General features: G+C 68.7%; 3 protein-coding genes across 3 annotated transcripts; 1 reads left to right on the top strand and 2 right to left on the bottom strand.

The window, feature by feature from the left end:
- The first annotated feature begins 130 nt into the window (after window positions 1-130).
- Window positions 131-3,482, top strand: TRIM54 (tripartite motif containing 54). Its single transcript, XM_082481320.1, has 10 exons — window positions 131-405; window positions 716-888; window positions 1,117-1,288; window positions 1,380-1,475; window positions 1,563-1,796; window positions 2,012-2,034; window positions 2,177-2,301; window positions 2,629-2,730; window positions 3,104-3,142; window positions 3,337-3,482. Exons 1-10 carry the CDS (start codon window positions 238-240, stop codon window positions 3,345-3,347), a joined length of 1,143 nt encoding a protein of 380 aa, XP_082337446.1. The 5' UTR covers window positions 131-237; the 3' UTR covers window positions 3,348-3,482.
- A 4,159-nt stretch (window positions 3,483-7,641) lies between these two features.
- UCN (urocortin) lies at window positions 7,642-8,050 on the bottom strand (the record flags this gene model as incomplete). The annotated part of the gene is made up of 1 exon (XM_082481158.1): window positions 7,642-8,050. Exon 1 carries the CDS (start codon window positions 7,945-7,947, stop codon window positions 7,642-7,644), a length of 306 nt encoding a protein of 101 aa, XP_082337284.1. The 5' UTR covers window positions 7,948-8,050.
- A 3,010-nt stretch (window positions 8,051-11,060) lies between these two features.
- On the bottom strand, window positions 11,061-20,639 carry MPV17 (mitochondrial inner membrane protein MPV17). Its single transcript, XM_082481391.1, has 7 exons — window positions 20,555-20,639; window positions 16,017-16,132; window positions 14,958-15,050; window positions 14,213-14,308; window positions 12,104-12,136; window positions 11,832-11,884; window positions 11,061-11,755 (listed from the first exon to the last, which is right to left on the bottom strand). Exons 1-7 carry the CDS (start codon window positions 20,625-20,627, stop codon window positions 11,686-11,688), a joined length of 534 nt encoding a protein of 177 aa, XP_082337517.1. The 5' UTR covers window positions 20,628-20,639; the 3' UTR covers window positions 11,061-11,685.
- Between the last annotated feature and the right edge of the window lie 19 nt (window positions 20,640-20,658).

Below are 20,658 nucleotides of genomic sequence, written 5' to 3'. Positions count from 1 at the left end.
CCGCCGGTCCCGTGGGGCCGCCGGTCCCGGTGGGGCCCCGCCGCGGCGCCATGACTCAGTGTCACCCGACGCCGCCGACAGCTGCGGCGGCCCCGGCGGGGCGGGGGCGGCTAAAATTAGCGCGGGGCACTCAGCGGGGCCGGGGCAGAGCGGGCACCGGGCGACCGGGGCCGGGACCGGGGCCGGAGCGGGGCCGTGTCGGGCAGAGCCGGGCCGGGCCGGGCCGGGACAGCGGCGATGAACTTCGCGGTGGGGCTGAAACCGCTGCTGGCGGAGGCGCGGAGCATGGAGAGTCTGGAGAAGCAGCTCATCTGCCCCATCTGCCTGGAGATGTTCACCAAGCCCGTGGTCATCCTGCCCTGCCAGCACAACCTCTGCCGCAAGTGCGCCAACGACGTCTTCCAGGTGCGCCCGCACCGGCACCGGCCCCGCACCGGCGGGGAGGGGGGTCGGGATCCCACCGCGGCCCCGGGACGAGCCGCCGGGACCCCCCGGCCCCGGGCTGTGCTTGTAGCCGCTCCCGGGCCGGCGGGGACCGCCCGGTCGCGTCCGGGGGCCGTGTCCGTGTCCGTGCCCGTGCCCGGCGGGGGATGCGGGGAACACGGCCGGGAGGGACCGGGCCCCGGCGGCGGAGCCTGGGAGGGGGCTGCCGGGGGGGGAGGGGGTGTCTGCGCGGGTGCCGTGGTCGTGACCCGCCGCCCCCCCCCCGCCCCAGGCCTCCAACCCCCTGTGGCAGTCGCGGGGCTCCAGCGCGGTGCCGTCGGGCGGACGGTTCCGGTGCCCGTCGTGCCGCCACGAGGTGGTGCTGGACCGGCACGGCGTGTACGGGCTGCAGCGGAACCTGCTGGTGGAGAACATCATCGACATCTACAAGCAGGAGTCGGCCAGGTGCGGGGAGCCCACGGGGGGCACTGGGGACCCCACGCGGGAGCGAGACCCGTGGGTGAACGGGAGCCCACGGCGCGGAGGGGGGCAGGGGCGGGGGGGGTCGGGAGGCCGGCTGGAGCGGGAGTGGGGGAGTAACGGCCCACACGGGACAGGGGGTGTCCCGGGGGCCCTGGAGGTGTCCCTGGGGGCCGGGGCCCACTGGTGGGTTGTGGTGCCCGGCCCCCGCAGGCCCCTGCACGCCAAGGCCGAGCAGCACCTCATGTGTGAGGAGCACGAGGACGAGCGCATCAACATCTACTGCCTGCGCTGCGAGGCGCCCACCTGCTCCCTCTGCAAGGTCTTCGGGGCGCACAAGGACTGCGAGGTCGCCCCGCTGCCCGCTGTCTACCAGCGACAGAAGGTGGGTGGCCCTGGGGGGGGTTGGGGGAGCAGCGAAGGGCCTGGGAGCTGCTCACTCAGCCGGCCCTGACGCCCGGCCTGTCCCCTCCCAGAGCGAGCTCAGCGACGGCATCGCCATGCTGGTGGCGGGGAACGACCGCATCCAGGCCATCATCACCCAGATGGAGGAGATCTGCCACACCATCGAGGTGGGGACCGGCAGGTGTCTTTGGGGCCATGCCTGTGGTGGGGACACAGTGGGACCAGGGCAGTCCCTGAGCCCAGTGCTCCTGCAGGAGAACGGCCGGCGGCAGAAGCAGCACCTGGGGCTGCGATTTGATGCGCTGTACAGCATCCTGGAGGAGCGGAAGAAGGAGCTGCTGCAGAGCATCGCGCGGGAGCAGGAGGCGAAGGTGCAGCGCGTGCGGGGCCTCATCCGCCAGTATGGTGACCACCTGGAGGCCTCCTCCAAGCTGGTGGAGTCGGCCATCCAGGCCATGGAGGAGCCCCAGATGGCCCTGTACCTGCAGGTCTGTGCGGGTGGGGGATGCAGGGGGGGGCAGGACCCTCTGAGGGGGCTGGGGCTGCCCCGCTGGGCTGTGTGGGGGATGCTGTGTGCGCTTCAAAGGATCTGGGGCTGCCCTTGGGGTGTGCTGGGCTGGGGTGGTGGCGGGAGTGACATCTGTCTCCCGGGGTCCCATCGCTCCAGGGAGACACTGACACATACCCCCACTTTCCTCCACAGCACTCCAAGGAGCTCCTGAAAAAGTGAGTGGGGCCGGAGGGCACGGGGCTGGGGGCATGGGGGCGCGGGGTGGGGGGCACAGCTGTGGCTGGGCCATAGCTGGGGGTGCAGGGGCCCCATGGGTGTTGGACCCCGACAGCTCCCGGGGGTCTGCCTGCCCTGCAGGATCACAGACATGTCCAAGGTGTCTATGAGCAGCCGCCCAGAGCCCGGCTACGAGAACATGGACCACTTCTCCATCAACGTGGACTATGTGGCGGAGATGCTGAGGACCATTGAGTTCCAGACAGGTGCCGGCGCTGGGACAAGTGCTGCCGTGCCCGGGGGGTTGCATTGACTGCCTGGGGTGCCCAGCCCTTGGACAGGCAGAGACCTCTCTGCCTCATGCCCTGCGTGGGGATGTGTCCCCTCGTGCACAGGAATGGGGATGTGCAGCACCTCAGCGCTGCCGAGGGACCCTGTGGGGGTCAAGCCTGCCCCGTGCCTCCTCTGGCTCATGTCCCACACCAGGGCTGGCATCCCACACTGGGCTGGTCATGTCTATCCCACGGGGTGTCCCCAGGCTGCCCACACCACGGGAGGGATGGCCCTGGCTGACCTGTCCCCCTGTCCCGCAGAGCCGCTGGGTGAGGACGAGGCGGACGGACCTGGGGATGGCAGTGAGACCGTGGCAGAGGAGGACCGGCTGGACAGCCTGGAGGGGCCCGAAGCTGCTGAGGGTGAGTTCCCTGCCGTGCCATGCCATGTCATGCCGTGCTGTGCCATGCTGTGCTGTGCTGTGCCGTGCTGGGCTGTGCCGTGCTCTGCCATGCTGTGCCGTGCTGTGCCATGCCATGCTCTGCCATGCTGTGCCGTGCTGTGCCATGCCATGCTGTGCCTGGCTGCTGTGCTTGGCCCCAGGGCTGCAGGGGTGGTTGGGGGCAGCGGGGCCCAGGGGTCTGGGGCTGCCGTGCCCATGGAGGGAAGGTTGTGCGGTGCCATGGCCAGCACTGTGCCTGTGTGGTGGCACTGTGGCCCGCACGTGGCTGTGCAGGTCCTGCAGAATGCCAGAGCGTCCCTGTCTCCAGCTCATCACTCGCTTTCCCCCTGCAGATGTGGGGCTGAGGCAGAAGCCGGCGAGCTCCCCCCATGGTGAGACCCTCGCTGGGACGGAGGGGATGGGGACGGGGCCCGGCCATGGGGTGCCATGGGGCAGAGGAGGCACCTCCTGAGGACAGACAGGGGTGGGGGTGCGGGTGGAGGGGGATTCACGGCTCAGGGACCCCCAGGCCCGCCCTGGTCCCATGGTTCCCACCGCGCGATGCTGAGGACAGTTTCCCGCACAGGTCAGCACTGAGCCGGCACCGTGGGCAGCATTGGCACCTGCCGGCTCATCCCTGTCCCTGGCACCCCTCGGCGAGCCCCTGCCCTGCCGCTGAAATTCCCCAAATGCCAGAGCTGCCCCTCTCCGACATTAAACCGTGTGTGAGGATGTCATCTCCGGTGTGGTGTGTGGGCTGGGGTGGGCTCGGGGGCTGCTCTTCCCCCATGGTTCCCCGCTGGCTCCATGGGATCCGTCCTGGCTGCAGCCCCCGCCCCAACGGTGCCCCCAGACCCCATGTCCCAGGGGACCCCCGGTGCAGCTTGGTGCCGGCAGCCCAGGGCGGGATTGCAGCTGGGATCTTCGCACCCCAGACCCCTGTCAGTGGGGCTCTGCCCCCTCCCCCCCCACCTGCAGCTCCTGTCTGGGGCCAAGGAACTGTGTCCGGCCCCCCCAGTCCCCCCGCTGTGCCATACGCCGTCTCAGCAGCACCGTCCCCCGGGTGCACCGAGCAAACAGTGCCGGGATGAGCTGGCTGAGTACACAGCCTGGAGCGCCGCCATCAGTGCTGGGGTCGGGGCCCACGCCCCCCGCTCCGGGAGGGCCGCGGCAGCGCTGGCTGCGTCACCCACCTCGTCCCGCGCCACCGTGGCGTCACAGCTGATGCAGCAGATGATGCACATGGTGAGGGGCTCCTCGTGGGGCTGAGGTTGGGGCTGGGCAGGTCCCCTGGGGCTGGGGTACTGTGGGGGTGTCCCCAGCTGCCATCACCCCCCTGCCCCTGCTGGGGGGCAGCAAGGGCTGGCTGGGACCCCCCCCAACACTCAGCAGACCTGGGCACCCCACAGCGAGCCCCAGGGCCTCCGGGCTGGCCGGGGCTGGGGTGCAGGACGCTGGAGAATGGGCAAGGATGGATTGGCAGAAGCCGGGGACATGGCAGGTCCAGATGAACCCGGGGCTGGGACAGGAGCTGGGCCCCAGGGGGGTGCCCAGGAGGGCAGGGGTGCCCTGGCAGCTAAGGAGACTCCCATGCCTGGGCTGTGCTAGCAGGACCCTTCCCCGGCTCCCAGATGGTTCCTGGCCCAGTCTTCTATGGGAAATTCCTATCGGATACCAGGAAAAACTCTTTCTCCCAAGAGCACAGCAACCCTTAAAATGGGCCTGGGAGGTCGGAGCAGCTCCAGCCGCCCCCAGTGTGGACCCTGTGTGGTGGTGGGGAGGAGGGGGCGGTGGGAGGGACCAGCGCTGCAGCTGAGCCCACCATGGGACATGTCCTCCCCCATGGGATGTGTCCCAGCACAGCTCCCTCCGCAGAGCTTGTGCCAAACTCACTCCTGCTGCAGATGTGGGCTCTGGCTGCACGGCTTCTCCCTGCGCGGTGCAGGACTGTGCCTTTGTCCTCGTAAGTCCCCACTGGCCCCTTCCTCCCACCCAGCTCGGTCCCACCGGTGGCAGCTTTACCCTCGAGCAGAGTGACCGGTCCCCGCAGATTTGGTGTTAGCTGTGAATTTGAGCAAGTGCTGCCCAACCGCCCCACAGCGGATGACCCGGTGGAAGTGCCCTGTGGCACCCGCTCACCGCCAGCCCCTGGCAGAGCGCGGCTCCCTGAGCTGCCCACAGCACCCACCCACCAGACCCCACGTCCCAGTGCAGGCACACGCGCTCAGCCCTGTCTGGGGACGTCTCTGCTCTCCTGTGTCCCCGAGCCATTGCTCATGGCAGAGGTGATGTGGCTGGGGGGGCTCAGCCTGGCTGCTCCCGGCCCCTGTCTGTTCCTTCACGTACCCAAAACGTGCCCTAGGAGGGCTTGTGTGGTCCCCGGAGACCGAGGTGATGGTGAGTGGCCTCTCCATGCCTGCACCAGCCGTTTGGGGACGTGGCATTGGCCTTTCTCCATCCCTCAGGGACTCCTGTCCCTGTCGCTTTCCAGAGGCAGCCCCTCAGCACCCTTGGGTGCCACCCCTGGGGGGTTGAGGTGTCTGAGGAGAGCCCCAGCATGGCTCTCCTCCATTTTGGGTAGTTTTGCCCCTTGAGCCAGCTTGTCCAGGCGTTTGTCACCTGCCTCTGCCCTCCCCAGCCCCAGCGCAGCCCTTGGGCAGCCCCCGACTGCCCCGGGGTGGGGGGTGGATGCTCTCCTTGACCTCGCACGCCCCAGACCCGACTGCTCTCTGTCTGCCTGACACCCCCCCTGCACACCCGGGCGGTGGGTTTAAATTCCACCTTTGCCATCTGTTCCTCCCATGTATTCGTGCCCCCCCCCTCCACCCTGTGCTGGATCCCCACTGTGGGCTCCCATCATCTCCAGGCCAACCCCCGGGACACCCGTGTCTCTCCCTGGTCCCTGTGGGCACCGACCCCGGAGCCTGTGAGAGCACCAAGAGCCACTGCTCAGCTCTGGGGGCCCCAGCTGGAGCCGAACCTGCTGAGGGACGTGATGGGTGACTGCAACGAACTCTCTGTGGTGCCCCGGAGCTGGAGGGGCAGCAGGTTGTGACCTCTCAAGTCCAGGGAAGGGCCACAGCGATGCTGAAGGGACTGGAGCGTCTGCTGCACGAGAGGGGCCGGGAGCGCCCAGCCGGGAGCAGAGCAGGCTCGGGGGGACTGTCCGTGTGTATACACACCTGACGGGAGGGAAGGAAGACAGCGTCAGGCTCTTCCCAGTATGCCCAGTGCCAGGACCAGAGGCAAGGAGCACAAACTGAAACACGGGAGATTCCATTGAAACTTTTTTTCCAAAGTTTGTTTGTTTTTCTCAAAACCCCCACTTTTTTTACAGTGAGGCTGATCAAACAGGTTGCCTGGAATAGGCTGCCCAGGGAGGTTGTGTCCTCTCCACCCGTGAAGCCACAGACACACTGAGGGGGGAAAGGCCTCGGGAGCTCCCGTAGTCCCCGCTCAAGCAGGGTCAGCTGCAGTGGGTTGTCCAGGTCCGTGTCCAGTCTGGTTTTAAATATCTTCAATGGGGGGAGAAACTATAACTGCCTCTCTGGGGAACCTGTTCCAGTGTGGTCTTTCTTTCCAGTACAGTCTTCCAGTTCCAGGTCTCTCACATCCAGATGGACTTTCCTCTTTCAAAGCCCGGACAGACACGGTATTGAGCAACCCTCTCTGGTTGCCCCTGCCCTGAGCAGGGAGTCAGAGTGGGAGATCTCCTGAGGCCTTTCCACCCTCAGCCCTCCTGGCATCCTGTGACCACTCTTGAGCTCGTCCTCAGCGGTCTCCCGGCTTTCCTCAGCTCCTTCATCCTGCGTTGCTGCCTCCTGACAGACCCCACCTCCCAGTTCACTGAAATGGGTTCGCTTGCAGCTCAGGGGTTGCCTGCTGCTGCCTCCCTGCTGGGGCCGACCTCCACTGCCTCATGGCTGTGGCCATCACACCCCCAACCCTTCCCAAACACCCTCCAGAAACCTTCACTGCTCCAGTCCTGCTGTGCTGCCCTTCTAGCAGGTACCAGGGAGGCTGAAGGCCCCTGTGAGGACCGGGGCTGCCCGTGAGGAGGCTGAACCTCCCCCAGCTGTCTCAGGAAGGCTTCGTCCATGTCCTCCTCTTCCTCAGGGGTCTGAAAGATCTCCCCCCCTGCCCTTTGTTCCAGTTGTGACCTGACAGTGCTCAGCAGCACTGAGTCCCCCACAAAGTAGCCCTCCCACACCCCAGTGCCCCTGCACAGGTCGGCCGTGCCCCTCCTGGGGGGCTGTATCCGTCACCCCCAGCCCTGTGAGCTGTCCCACCCTGTTGTGGTGCTCTCACAGCAGCTCGGGGGTGTTGTTGCATGCAAAGCTCTGGTTTCCTCCCCCCACGTCCCTGGCTGGCTGCATTTCCGTGCAGCACACCTTCGCCATGTTCCTCGGTGGCAAAGTGCCCACCGGTCCCATGGCTCTGCGCCCTTCGCCTCCGCCCACAGCCACCTCACCTCAGGGCCTGGGAGATCCTTCCCCCACGGACACCACGGTATGTCCCGCTCCACCCAGGGACACACGCAGCCCCGTCCCCAGGCCCGCTGTGCTCGGTGCTGCCCGCCCAGCTGCTCCCCCAGTCCTGCTCAGCCCGGACCCCCCTCCCCGTTCCCGGTGAGCCCCGGCCGCCTCCCCCCGCCCCGCACTCGCTCACGCCTCGGGTTTCCACCACGTTTTATTACAAAATCGATCCGGGCCCGTCGCGGGGCCGGTGCTGCCGCCGCTTGCCCCAGCGCCGAGGATGAGCCCGGTGCAGGAGGCGCAGCCTGGTCCCGGCGCGTGTACCGGTGCCGGTGAGTTCGCGTGGAGCGGCCCACGGCGCGGAGACTGCGGCGGCGGCCGGACCCCGGCGCAGCCCCGGCGGGGCCCGGGGGGGCTCAGCGCCCCACGGCGTCGAGGATGACGCGGTTGCTGTCGGCGCGGGCGCGCTGGCTCTGGGCGCGGGCGAGCAGCAGGAGGTGCCGCAGGAGGTGGAAGGTGAGGTCGATGGAGAGCGGCGGCTCGTCCCGCCGCGCCCGCCACGGCTCCGGGGGCGGCGGGACCAGCGGCGGCCAGAGCGGGCGGCCCCGCGCCTCGGCCCCGGCCGCGGCCGCCGGGACGGAGCCGTCGGGGCGCACGGGGCGGGCGACGGCGTGCGGCGGGCGGGCGAGCAGCAGCAGGAGGGTGAGCAGCGCCCGCCGCATCCTCGGCTCCGTCCGCACCTGCGGGGCCGGGGACTCAGCGCAGCGGGGAGAGACCGGGGCGGCCGCGGGGACCCGAGGCGATCGCGTACACGGCAGCGCGGGGACCGGCCCACCGCGGGGCCGTCCCGGGAGCGGTGCCCCCTCCCCGGCCGCCCGCCCCGTCCCGTAGGCGCTGCGCCCTCCCCGGTGCCCTGCCCGGTGCGCTATCCCCCGTCCCGTACCCATGCACCGTCCCGTACCCGGTGCGCTGTCCCCTGTCCCCTGCCGGTGCGCTGCCGGTGGAGCGGAGCGCGATCCGTCCCGCGGGAGCTGAGCGGGCGGCGCGGCCGGTGGTTATATAGGTCCGGGAGCTCGGGCTGACGTCAGCGTCAGGCACGCACCGACCGGCGGGGGGCGGGGGCGGGAGGGGCACCGGGACGGCGGCGGGGAGCGGGGTCCCGGCCGCGGGAGTGAGCGCCGGTACGGCCGGGCGGCGGGGCAGCCCTTACTCCTCCCGGTCTCGGGGACCCGCTTCCGTTCCGGCGCCCACCCGCCGGGGCGCGGCGAGGCCGGTGCCGGCGGGTGTCCCGGGCCGGGAGCCACCGGCCGTGCTGTGCCCCGGGTGCCCCCGACACCCCCGGCTCGCCCCGCTCCACCTCCCGGCGCTGCCCGCGCCCCTCCCTTCCCCCGGACCCGTTCACCGACCGCCGCCCGGGGCCGTCCCCGGTGCCCGCCGTGCCGCTGTCCGCGGTGCTGAAGGGCCGGGACACCCCGGGACACTCCGGGACACCGGGACACGGGCGGGCCGGGCCGAGCCCCGTGCGGCGGTGAGCTGCGCCGGGCTGACCCGCGGCTCCTCGGCCGAGGACCCTCCGGGTGTACCGAGCCCAGCGACGACGTCCTGGGCGGGCACCGGGGTCGGCGGCGGAGCCGTCTCCGGGCGGGGAGGAGGGAGAACCCCCGGCCACCGACACCCACCGGCAGAGGACGGGCACGGGTGGGGCACACACGACCTGTCCGTGGCAGGGCATGGAGGCACCGTGCCCCGGGCAGAGGTCAAACTGTCGCACACGCCGCGGCCGAGCGCTGCAGACAGCCCCGAGCGGCAGCGAGGCACCATCAGCCAAATTCCGTGACTCATAGAGCGAAGGCACCGGAGCCGACAGCACTCTGCTGCATGCAGGATGTTCCAGCCCGGGGCACCGGCCGCTGCTGCCAAAAGGTGAGGTAGCTGCTGGTGCACCACACTGCTGCCGGCAAACCCCCCCGGCAGTGCTGTGGCCCTGCCTGCACCCCCTGGCATTGCCGCGGCCCCGCCTGGCAGCCTGAGGCAGAGAGGAACCGAGCTGACACGCAGCGCTGGTGCTGGTGCAGGTGCCAAGATGGGGCAGGAGCGGGCTCGTCCCATGGCGCTGGTGTTCAGCAGAGCCTGGGGACAGGGGCTCAGCCTGGCCCATTACGCAGCACGTCCCACACCGGGCTGCACAGGGGCGCTGGGGCACAGCCCTGCCTGGAGCGAGGCAGCACACGGTGCCATGCACCCGTGATGTGGATCTGGTGTGAAGGCTGGCACCCGGCACCACCTCCCTGCGGCTCTAGGGCAGAGCCCTCAGCAGGGGCCAGGCTCAACCCACCCCAGCCCTGGCAGCCCCCGTGCCGTGGGGCTGGCTGCTCCTGGGGGCAAGTGCCCGGCTCATGCCACGCTCACAGCTCGTCGCTGCCGACACACCAGGGCCTCCTGCGCCCCTGGACGGAGCTGCAAAAGGCTCAGAGTGTTGGGGCTGCCATGTCCTGCCATCCGTAGCCTCCGACCGGCAGTGCCCACCCCGTGGGCTGGCAAGAGCCTGGCTGAGCCCTGCAGCACCCCCCAACCCCCCCGAACCCCCAGTGCCACCCACACACAGCCGCACCGCACAGCCCCAGCCCCGCAGCTGCGTGCTGCTCCCATGTGCTGTAGGGGGGCTGCAGCTGCAGCCCCTTCCCATTTCTGAGGTGCTGAGGGCTTGGTGGGCTCTGCAGCTCCATCCCCGGCAGGGCACACCGGGACCCTGCACAGGTTTTGGCTCCCCCATGCTTTGGGTTGCACCCACCTGCCAGGAACTGCCCCCACACCGGGGGCCAGAGCGAGGTCAGCCCCTGCCTGGCCGGTACGCACCCAGGCGGGTGTGCGAGGGCTGCATGTGCACGGGCTGGCACGGACGCCAGCTCTGTGTGGGCTGGAAGGAGGAAGGACAGTGCATCCCCTCACCGAGTGCCATGCCTGCAGCCGGTTGGCATCACCCAGGCTGGTGCTGGCAGTGCGCGGGGACGGCTCCATCCAGCTGCTCGGGGCTGCAGCCAAGGGAGCTGCGGCTCAGGCCCATGGCCCAGATTAACCACTGTGGTCGCACCAGCTCTGCCATGGAGACCCTGGCCAGGACGTGCCCGGCAGGGCACTGTGTGGGCCAGATCCTGTCTGCTCACTGCCAGTGTGGGATGAGCCGATGTGTGTCTCCACAAGGCAGCACTGCACATGGGCAGCAGCATCATGGGACGCCTTGCAGGTAGGACAGGCCGGCTCATATTGGGACAAGGCACAGGTAGACGTGGCCCCATCCCAGCCCTCACCCAGACCCTTCCTGCACCCTTCCCTTTGATGCACCACCCTGCATCAAGCGTGCTGTGAGCCCTGGGGGGATCCTGCACCCAGCGCCTGTGTCCCCTGGGTGCAGCTCACCCTGTGCCACTGCCCAGAGCAGTGAAGGCACCATCACACCCCACCAAACAGCCACTGTGGGACCTGGTGACCCCCCCTAAGCCAGACACTCCCCTCCCCAAGACAGCCGGGGAAGCCCACCCGCTGCAACCCAAGCCGCTCAGCGCCGTGGTGCCCCAGCCCCATGCACGGTGCCAGCACCATGGCCGCACACTCAGCTCTGCAGGGAACCGGCAGAGAGCGGAGCCATCAGTCTGCCCCTGCCCCACGGCCCCGCTCACCTCCCTGCAGGCTGGGAGAGCAGCGCTGGGTCCCCACCCCACCGAGGGGACACCAGGGCTGCCAGCAGCTCTGCCAGCACAGGAATGAGCAGCCTAGAACTGCTTCTGCACCGCCCCCGGCACGGGATGGAGGGCCATGAGCTCAAGTGTCACAAGACTCAAGAGGGGAAAACCACCATTTATTGGGTGTTCCATCCCTCTGCAGCAGTGCTACAAGAAACTTGTTTTTGGGGGCAGTGCACCTGAACTGTGGCAGTGGGTGCTGCAGAGCTGCAGGCAGCCCAGGACAGGGCAGGCAGCACTGACCCCAGCTCCGAGCCGGGCAGTGCCCAACCCACAGTACCGCTGGCCCAGGGCACCGGCACCCACCGCTCTGCCTCCTCGCCCTCCCTGGGACCCACTGGGGGAGGACAGAGCGATGCTGCACCAGGAACACCTCATGTGTGGAGCCACAGCCCCAGGAGAGGAGTGAGCACGGATGGAGAAGTGCGTCAAGGGGCAGAGCTGCCCCACAGCATGACAGGCTGCCGGACCTGGAGCAGCCCCAAGCACTGTCCCGGCTCAAGGCGGACCCATCGCAGCCATCTCCTCCACATGTCCCTGGAGCAGTGAGGGCTGTAGCAGCAGGTGATGAGGTCCCCCCAGGAGAGAGCGGGACAGGTGCTGCTGGCACCCTGCATATCCCGCCCCCCACCCACAGCCATGGTTCCAGGGGGGCTTCGGAGGTGGGGCAGAGTCAGGCAGCGCACAGGCAGGGGGGCTGTGAGGGGACACAGCTTCCTCTCACATCTGATTTGCTTTCCAGGAGAGGTAGCAGTTCCAGACGATGGCAACGCACTGGACGACGGCCAGCCTGGGGACAGAGGGGACAGGGTCCACAGCCGTGGGCTCCGTGAGCCGGGGAGCCAGGGCCATGGCCGTGTTACTACCTGTGTTTCAGGGGCACGAAGTAGAAGTTTGCGATTTGCACCGGTGGCCAGATCTGGGTAGAGAAGGAGACAGCAGTGAAGGGGCCCTGCTGTCACCCCCATCCCATGCCCAGGCGTTCAGGGCGTCCAACCGAGCCCACAGCAGCCCCCGAGGCAGGGGACAGGGACAGGGGAGCAGAGGGCTCCAGCCCGGCTGCCCCAGCCGAGGGCATGGCCAGCATGGCACCCAGGCAGAGGGGTGTAGACCGCCTGCGGCTGCCACCAGCACTTACGCAGTAGTTGGTCAGCAGGGCGTCCGTGTAGTCCTGGGGAAGAAGAGAGACCGTGAGTGCCGAGAGCAGCTCCGCTGCCTCCCAACCGCCACGGGTGCCCAGCCCTGCCATCCAGCTGGCCCCGGGGAGGCCCTGGCTGCCGCGGGCAGAAGCTGGAGGCTGACGAGGGTGGCCGGTTCCAGCAGCAGAGCCCACAGCCGGCAGTGGCGCTGGGAGTGCAACAGAGGGCCCCTGTCCCCTGCCATGATACCCCAACTCCATGCCTGCTCCAGCTGGGCACGGGGTCCCTGCATCCCTTGCCTGCCGGTGCCTGTCCCAGAGCTGTGCCCACATGGGGTGAGCACGGGGTGGCAGGGAGAGGGCAGCCACAACTACTCTGTCCCCACCAAGAGCCCTTCCTGCTGCCAACATGGCCCATAGTGCCATGGCCAGGCTGCCACAGTCGGCTCCTCTCGTTGGCGCAGGCTGCGAGCCTCCGTCCAGCCCCACATCCCTCAAGCCCCCTCCCAGGCACCATGGGGCAGGGATGGAGAGGACCCCAAGCCAGGGCAGCCACCCTGGGAGCCCGACGCGCTGCCCTGTCCTCGTGCCGCACCGGCGGCCGTGTCGCAGCCCTGCCTCACAGCAGCAGGACAAGTCGCTCATCCAGCCTGGCCGTGACTCAGCCGTGAGTCCGGCCTCCTCCCGGTGCTGGCTGGCAGCCCAGGACGGGGAGAGCGGGCACAGGGTGATGGATGCTCTGCTGACGCTTCCTCTGCGTGGGGAGAGACGGATGCGCCCCAAGCCAGGGGTGAAGGTGGCTGCCAGCCGCTGCTGCCCGGCTCCCAGCCCAGCCTCCCCCCAGGGCAGGGCCCCGGCCAGGAGCCACGGCTTGCAGGAATCACCCATCACCATGCCCAGGCCCCGGCGGGTTTCCCTGGGGGAGTCAAGGCAAGATACATGGCATGACCCAGTTGAGATGCAGCTGGGGTGGACGGGAGCGCTCGGGGTGCTGCCCGTGCCAAGGGCCAGCCTATGTGCACCGCTGGGGTGTCTCGAATCACCTCGTCGCCTGGCTGCTGCTCTCCCAAAGCCAGGAGAAAGAAGGGGCAGCTCAGTGCCCCCTGAAGATTTGCTCCCTGTGCCCCACAGCAGGACTCGGGGCAGGAAAGGTCTCTGCCGGCACATACCCACAGTCTGGCAGGCAGCTGGCCAGTGCCTGATGGGTGCACCCATGCGGAGGAACCCGCTCTGGGTGACGGCACCCCAGGCACAGCTCCGGCCCAGGGCAGTGGCTAATGCCTGGATGGGGCAATAAGCCCCGTTCACAGCACAGGGGCAGAGGGCCCGGCTGGGCTGGGGCCCTTCACATGCAGCCCCAGCGGCTGTTGGTGTGCGAGCGCCAGTGCTGCGCACGCCCTGGTAGCCACGCGACCACCCCGGTGTGCCTCATCCGCGCCCTGGTAGCCACGCGACCACCCCGGTGTGCCTCATCCGCGGCGGGTGGTCACCCGCTCCCCGGTGACTCACCCTCTGGACACGCTGACTCAGCTTTCGTGCTGGTTTCCAGCAATCGCTGCTAATGGGAGCCATCTCGGTAATGGCTCTGGAGATGCAGCCAGGAGAGGGGCCGGATGCATGCAGGGAGCCGGATGGCACCAGGCATCCAGCTGTCCCGGCCCCGGTGGGACCCCAGAGAGCAACAGCACAGGGACCAGCCCGGACACCAGCACCCGCAGCTCCAGGCACCCGGTGCCGCCAGGGCCCTGGCACACAGCGCCGAGCCCGGCAGGACCAGCCCTGCGCAGCCCTGCACCCCGGCCAGGCAGAGAGCTGCCCTGCGCCCTGCAGCAGTGGGGCGGACACCCCCCACCCCGGCCGTGGGGCACCCACAGAGCCAGTGCTGTGCGCGGGGTCCCGGGGCACAACAGAGCCGCAGACAGGCTGAGGACGGGAGTGTGACGGCAGAGTGGGGGGCAAGCAGTTGGTGCTGGGAGGGGCCTGTGCCTGGGCACGGGGACGGGCATGACAACAAACAGGAGCAGCCGGCAGCGCCGGTGCACCGGGAGGAGGTGTCAAGGTGCCCTGGCTGCTGACGGCCCCATGCCGCCCTGGGGAAGCAGCATGTACCTGCTGGATCTTGGACCAGTTCTCTTCCACCGACAGACCGTTCATTGCCCCCGTGATGGCGAGGAAGCAGCCGAGGAAACACGGCGCAAAGCCGCCCTGCAAGAGAGGAGTCGGGGTGTGATGCTGGGCAGCCCACGGCATGCGGCACATGGCGCCAGCCCCGCAGCACGAGGTGAGGGGCATGCATGGTGGCCGGGTGCTGCAAGCCCAGCTTGCCCAATGCCCTGGGGCTACTCAGCCTGCTGCTCCCCAGCACAGAGAGATGCAGAGGGACAGGCAGCACCATAGGTCGTCCCCCTAGAACCCTGCCTGCCCTCCGCCACATCAGGGCTGGCCCTGGTCCCAGGACGAGGGTAGGAACCATAGCGGCACCAGGGTCCCTGTCCCCAGAACCCCCCTCTGCAGCAGGGACACCAGGGATGGCACTGCCCGGCATCCTGTACTCGGCTTCAGAGAAGGGAGACGGCAGCTCCCAACAGCTGTGGGACAGCTGCAACAGGGGTAAAGCGTGGATCCCCACGGCGTCCATGGCACAGCCGGCCGGCCCGGCTGCTCTGGAGATGCTGCAGGGCTGAGCTGCCCAATGCCCCAGGGGCTGCGTGCTGCAGCCCAGCGACCCCGTGGAGCACCATCCCCAGCTGGGGCTCTCGGAGCAGGATGGAAACCTGCCCACACGTGGCTGTGCTACCACCCTGTCCTGCCACACAAGCCCCGCACAAGCACCCTCACCCACGGTAACACCGACCTGATCCAGGACCATCTTCTTCACAGCCACGACTTTGGTGGCCCCCGGGATGAGCTGATCCAGGATCTTGTACCAGCCGCCCACGACGGGGCCCTGCAGGAGCGGGGTGGTGAGGGGCAGCGTCCTGCTCTCCCGGGCCATGGGGTGTCAGGGCTGGGGGGGTCTCCAGAGCGGGTTACACAGCCCTACCCCGGGACACGTGGACAGGAGCCTGTCCTGCCTCCCCTCCTGGGCAGCCCCCCGGCATGGGGTGGGCACAGGGATGGCCGCAGCCCCCACCCCTGCCCCTCCTACAGCACCCCGCCAGGCAGCACCAGCGCAGGGAGCCAGGGGTCGGCTCCAGTGGGGCGGCTGCAGGGCCCAGTGGCCGACACACCGGGCAGGGCTCTGTGGCGGGGGGATGCTGGCTGTGCCAGAACCACCCAGGGCCATCCCTGCCCGAGCCCCCAGCGCAGGGCCCAGCACACTCCCCGGGAGTTGATGGATCAGGAACCAGCCATGCCACGCACAGCGGAGCAAAGCACGCTAGCACCCTTGGGTGCAGAGTCACTCTCCTGCCAAGTGACACCTCCCCAGGGGCTGGCACATGGGCACTGGTACCCAGGCTGCACGGATAGAGACTGCCGGCCCACGGTGCAGCTGGGGGTGCCGGCACCCACAGCCAGGTGCAGGGACAGGGTGCTCCTCCTCAGAGGAACCCAGCTCTGCCCGTGGCTGCTGCAGGTGGCACCGGGATGGCCCAGCCCACACTCAGGCACCACAGTCTCACCCTGCTGAAACAGCCCTCTATCCCCATCCCATCCCCATCGCTATCCCAATCCCATTGCCAACCCATCCCCATCCCAAAACCATCCCCATCCCCATCCCCATCCCCATCGCCATGCCAACCCAATCCCCATCCCATCCCCATCCCCATCCCCATCCCCCTCCCCATCCCATCCCATCCCATCCCATCCCATCCCATCCCATCCCATCCCATCCCATCCCATCCCATCCCATCCCATCCCATCCCATCCCATGTGCACTGCAGATGCCTGGCCCGCATGCCCTGGCACTCACCACAAAGCAGAAGCCGATCGCCATCATCTTCACGGTCCGGGAGCCATGGTGCCCCTGCAGTCCCCGCTGCTCCACCAGCTGCTGGGCGATCACATCGCCAGTTCCCATGAGGGCCCCTGCGACCAGCACAGCCCGCTCAGGTGGCCTGCGGCGTGCTGGGGCAGGGTGAGACACCGGAGCACCCTGCCCACAGCTGAGTCCTCCTGCCTGAGCACTGCCCCTGCCTGCGGCCCCGCTGCGCTCTCTCTGGCCCCGCTGTGTCCATCCCGGCATGCAGCTCCCCCACTGCCCTGCGCCAAACCCGCCCACACCCTCCCGCAGTGGCCAAGTGCCACGGGCCACTCTCAGCACGACACAGCACCTTTGGCCGAAATGGTGCACGGCTGCAGCGCCTCCCCAGCCCCTTGGCACAGGGCTGATCCATCACCCGGGGTGGCCAGGGTTTCTGGGGCAGAGCCCACCCGGCTGCTGCCTGCGCTCCCTGCCGTGGCCTCTCCCGAGCCCAGCCCTTGCTTCCCAAAATCCCTCCCCGAGCACCGCACAAAGTTGGCCGACTACAGTCCCCCTCCTTGTGAAGCTGTGCTCTGCCTACGCTGCTCCCGCCTGGCAGTGCCGCGGCCACCGGCAGCCAGGACAGAGGGTGAGGCTCGCCGGGCACCAGGGCTGGCCCCAGCTCCTCACTGCTGGCACGGCTCCGCGCCTTGTTTCCATATCAGTGTGAGGGACCGTCTGCTGTGCGCGTCCCCTGCGGGGTGCTGCTCAGCTGGGACTTTGGCAGCTCCTGCTCCATCCTACACCCTTGACCTCTTCGACGCAACTCGGCTGGCCCCGCACTCCTTCCCCCTGCTCCTCCCAGGACGGTTCCCAGGCAGGTCTCCAGCCCCACTGCGATTCTGCTCTCTTCTTGGAAACCCTGAACCCAGCAAGCCCTCACCTCAGGGAGAGGCAGCCCCAGTGTCCCCCCTCCTCCCGGCAGTCGGGGCCAGCTTGGGGCCAGCCTTGCACCATAAGCAGTTCCTCATCGCATGGAGCACCGAGGACATTCAGGATGGCAGACCCCCAGCTGCATGCCCAGCAGTGCCTGCCCCCTGCCACCCGCTCCCTCCTTCCCAGGGCCATCGGTCTGTCTGCAACAGCCCCCAGCAGCGCTGCGGGGCACAGGTCCCAAAGGGCTGCAGACACTGGGCTGCGTCAGGGGACCGTGCCTGCCACCTCCCCGGTGCCTGCAGCCCGATCGCACCTTCCCGCAGGCACCGTCACCAGCCGGCATGCACGACAGGAGAGGCACATGCCCAGGTCCCCAGCCCCTCGCCCCAGCCACAAGGACCAGGGCTGCAGCGTGGCCCTGGGGACCCCACGGGCAGGGGCTGAACCCGGCCCAGCATGGCTGCGATGGCTGATGGAGCCTGGAGGTGGCCCAGGAGACCGGGAAGGGGCTGGGGCCACAGCCAGGGCCAGCCGGGCTGGACATGCCCCAGCCGGGCCGGGAGGGCTGGCCCAGCCTCTGCCGCCCCACAGAGCTGCCATGCTCCTGGCACTTTCTCCTGCCCCAGACCAACGCAGCCCCCAGGGGCTGAGGCTCTGCCCCGAGCCCCAAGAGCCACTGCAACCCTCCGCAATGGCAGTGGCCCCCGCCAGCCCATAGGCCACCACTACGCAGGGGCAGGGGGTGCTTAGAGGTGAGGGACCCCCAGCCAGCGCGGCAGAAGCGCTGGCTGCTGGCTTCCCGCGGGCAGGCTTCCCCCGTGCGGCACTCATTGAGAAAGCACAGCCGGCAGCGCCAGTGTTACTCATTCAGTGCCAAAGGCTCCAGGCGCAGTGCCTGGTGGTGACCAAGCAACACCAGGGCTGCTGGGGGGGGGGGGGGGGGACAGGACCATCTGTGCACCCCTGTCCGGGCCTCACAATGATTTCGCTCGCCCAGGCTGGCACCAGTGCTGCTCACCACCCGCACCGTGCCTGTCAGGGTGACACTGGCACAGCCCTACTGCAGCCCCAGCACGGGAGCTGCACACCACACCGTGAACAGAGGAACCAGCCCCTGGCTGACCCTGCAGCTCTGCTGCCACCACCGTGTCCTGCCCCAGGCTGGGAAGAGCAGACAGGGATGGCAGCACCGCTCCTGCATGGGAGTGCTGGACACAGCTGGTGAGGATGAGGGCTCCCCAGCACACAGCCACCCGAGCCGTGGGGAGGCCAGTGCCGAGCAGTGCTGCGGGCAGGGAGCACGCTGACCCCGGGCAGGCCGAGCCCGGGGGTGCCTGGCCAACCCCGCAGGCTGCTGCTCCCGTGGACAGAGGACTTTGAAACGTGCCCAAGCCTAAGTAGGCCACACCGTCTGGCATCCCCCGTGGGCCTCGCCGGCTGGCAGCTGGAGGCTGCATCACCACCACGGGAGTGCGGGGCTGCTCTCCGCAGGCAGGGACAGCAAGGTCATCGCCACAGGCACGTGCTGCTGCCTGCTGTGCCCAGGCCCCGCTGGCATGCTGGCCCAGGATGCAGGAGGCAAAGCCCTGCCTGACCCTGCAGCTCTCACTACCAGGCAGGACAGCAATTCGGCAGGCGAGCGCAGCGGGACACGCCAAGCATAGCCAACAGCCAGCAAAGCTCCCTGGCCCGGCCCCAGCTGGCGGCTCTGCTCTGCTCTGCTCTGCTCTGCCTGGGGGAATGGCAGCACCAGCAGCTTCGGGAGCAGCAGGTGAAGGCAGGGATAGAGGCTGGGATCTCCCCAGCCCTGTGGCTAACCAGCGCGGCGCAGAGGGCACAGGGAGCTTGCCTCCTCCAGATGGACCACGGCATGGCTGGCAGCAAGGGGCCAAGCCTGGCCTCAGACAGAGTAATTCCTTGCTGAAGCTACAAGGAGAGCAGGAAGGCTCGGCCTCCAGCAGGGCTGCCCCTGCCCCCGAGGAACGGCCATGCTGCCACTGTCACAGCTTTGCACCGTGACTGGGCCTGGGCAGGCAGGGAGATGTCCAAGCATGAAGGCAGAGGCTCTTCTCGGCTGTAGGAACCACATCCAGTGCCGGGCCGACCACCCGCACAGGGCAGCTGCACACCCCCAGGGGCACAGTCCCACATTGCCGGGGGCTGCGCCTCAGCACAGCAGGGCCAGCTCCGAGGTGAAGAAGCAACAGGCAGAGCTGGAGCCTGCTTCTGCGGTGGGCAGGGACTGCCGGGGAGGGCGAGGGCTGGTGCTGGGCAGCCCTCCCGGCTCTGCCTTGGCCTCTCTCCAGGAACCAAGGGGTTGATGCACAGCCCAGCAGTGCATGGTGCAGCAGGTGCCAGGCAATAGAATCCATCAAATTAGATAAAAATAACAGCTGGAACAGTGAAGGTGGCCTGGCAGGACCCCAACAGCCCAGCAAGCAGGGGAAGGTGCTGCCATCCCCATGGGCAGCAGCAAGGAGGGCCAGCGGCTGCACGCTGCGCTAAGCCCCCCGCCCCCCACCCTGGCTCGCTGGCACAGCAGGGCACCCCTAGACCCTACAGTTGTGCTTTTCCAGCGCCCTGGGCTGGTTACTTGTGAGCAGCATGGCGGGTGGGGGAGTGCTAGGGCAGGGAAGGCTGCAAGCAGAGCAGAGCATGCAGGGACCCTGCTCCCTGCCAGCTCCCACCGCATACAGTCCTGCATAGCTCCATGCACACACAACACAGGCAGGACGGGTTTTCCTGCCAACCAGCCTCAGCCCCGCACCGGTGAGGTGGGCAGCAGGGAGGCAGAGCTGTCTGCTGCTGAGGGCTGTGAGCCCCAGGCCAGTGCAGGCAGGAGCACCCCTGCCAGCAGCAGCTCCCTGCGCAGGGAGAGCACCCTTGGGGCACCCAGAGCCGCCTGCCAGCACAGGGGGCAGACCTGTGGCACCTCCCAGCCCTGCAAGCACCAAGGTTGTTGGGGAGGTTAAATCACGGCTGCAGGGGTTCTCCCCAGGCAGCACCTCTGCACCTGACTCAAGCACTGGCCCTCACCACCCAGTCCTGGCAGCCCACCTGGGGGAACTCAGCCCCATCCTGCACTGCCTCAAGCCTTGAGCAGACGCTTCAGCCCACTGACCCCTCCCAGTGCCAGGTCCTCCCCAGGGGGAGCAGGGCTCCCCAAACAGCCTCCACACAAGGCTTTGGGGTGAGTCCTTGAGCTGTGCCTCTTCACGCCCCCCGCCAGCCCTCCCAGCTCTAGCGCAGTCCCCGGATGCAGATCTGAACCCAGAGTGGGCCACAGCCCATCACCCAGTGTGACGCATGGTGGGTCCCTGCTCCCCGCTGAGCCTAGGGAGTGGCAGCACCTCCCTCACCACCAGATGGGCCCCTGAAGCACTGGGACCCTCCCCTGCCCCCCCGTGGGGCTCCTGCCATGCCCTGCCCCGCCCCCCACCGGGGTGACAGTACCCACCGGAGCAGGGTAAAGGGGCCCTGCGTGATGGGGAAGATGGGGAAGAGGAAGGGGGGACGGCGGGTCTGTGCACCGCTGGGGAGGGCTGGGGCTCAGGAGGACACAGCGCGCCCGCTGCAGGGGCGGGGGGGGGGGGCCCAGGCCCGGCCCTTACCGGCGGTGAGCGCCTGTGCAGCCCCCGGCCGCCGCGCCAGCAGCCGCCCGCAGCCCCTCCACAGCGCCGCCATGGCCCGCCCGGCGCGCCGCGATGACGTCAGG

This window comes from Vanellus vanellus (assembly GCF_965231255.1).
Source record: "Vanellus vanellus genome assembly, chromosome: 3".
NCBI classification, from domain to species: Eukaryota; Metazoa; Chordata; class Aves; order Charadriiformes; family Charadriidae; genus Vanellus; species Vanellus vanellus.
Note: the sequence above shows the minus strand (reverse complement) of the source record. Positions and strands in the feature narration are given on the sequence as shown.

What these genes read in the sequence shown, in the direction of transcription:
- TRIM54 (XM_082481320.1), top strand. Translation starts at nt 238, where the DNA reads ATGAACTTCGCGGTGGGGCTGAAACCGCTGCTGGCGGAGGCGCGGAGC. An exon ending in GCGCCAACGACGTCTTCCAG is followed by an intron (nt 406 to 715) that starts GTGCGCCCGCAC and finishes CCCCCGCCCCAG; the next exon opens with GCCTCCAACCCCCTGTGGCA. An exon ending in TCCAAGGAGCTCCTGAAAAA is followed by an intron (nt 2,035 to 2,176) that starts GTGAGTGGGGCC and finishes CCTGCCCTGCAG; the next exon opens with GATCACAGACATGTCCAAGG.
- MPV17 (XM_082481391.1), bottom strand. Translation starts at nt 20,627, where the DNA reads ATGGCGGCGCTGTGGAGGGGCTGCGGGCGGCTGCTGGCGCGGCGGCCG. An exon ending in AGAAGATGGTCCTGGATCAG is followed by an intron (nt 14,309 to 14,957) that starts GTCGGTGTTACC and finishes CCTCTCTTGCAG; the next exon opens with GGCGGCTTTGCGCCGTGTTT. An exon ending in ACTGGTCCAAGATCCAGCAG is followed by an intron (nt 12,137 to 14,212) that starts GTACATGCTGCT and finishes CTTCTTCCCCAG; the next exon opens with GACTACACGGACGCCCTGCT.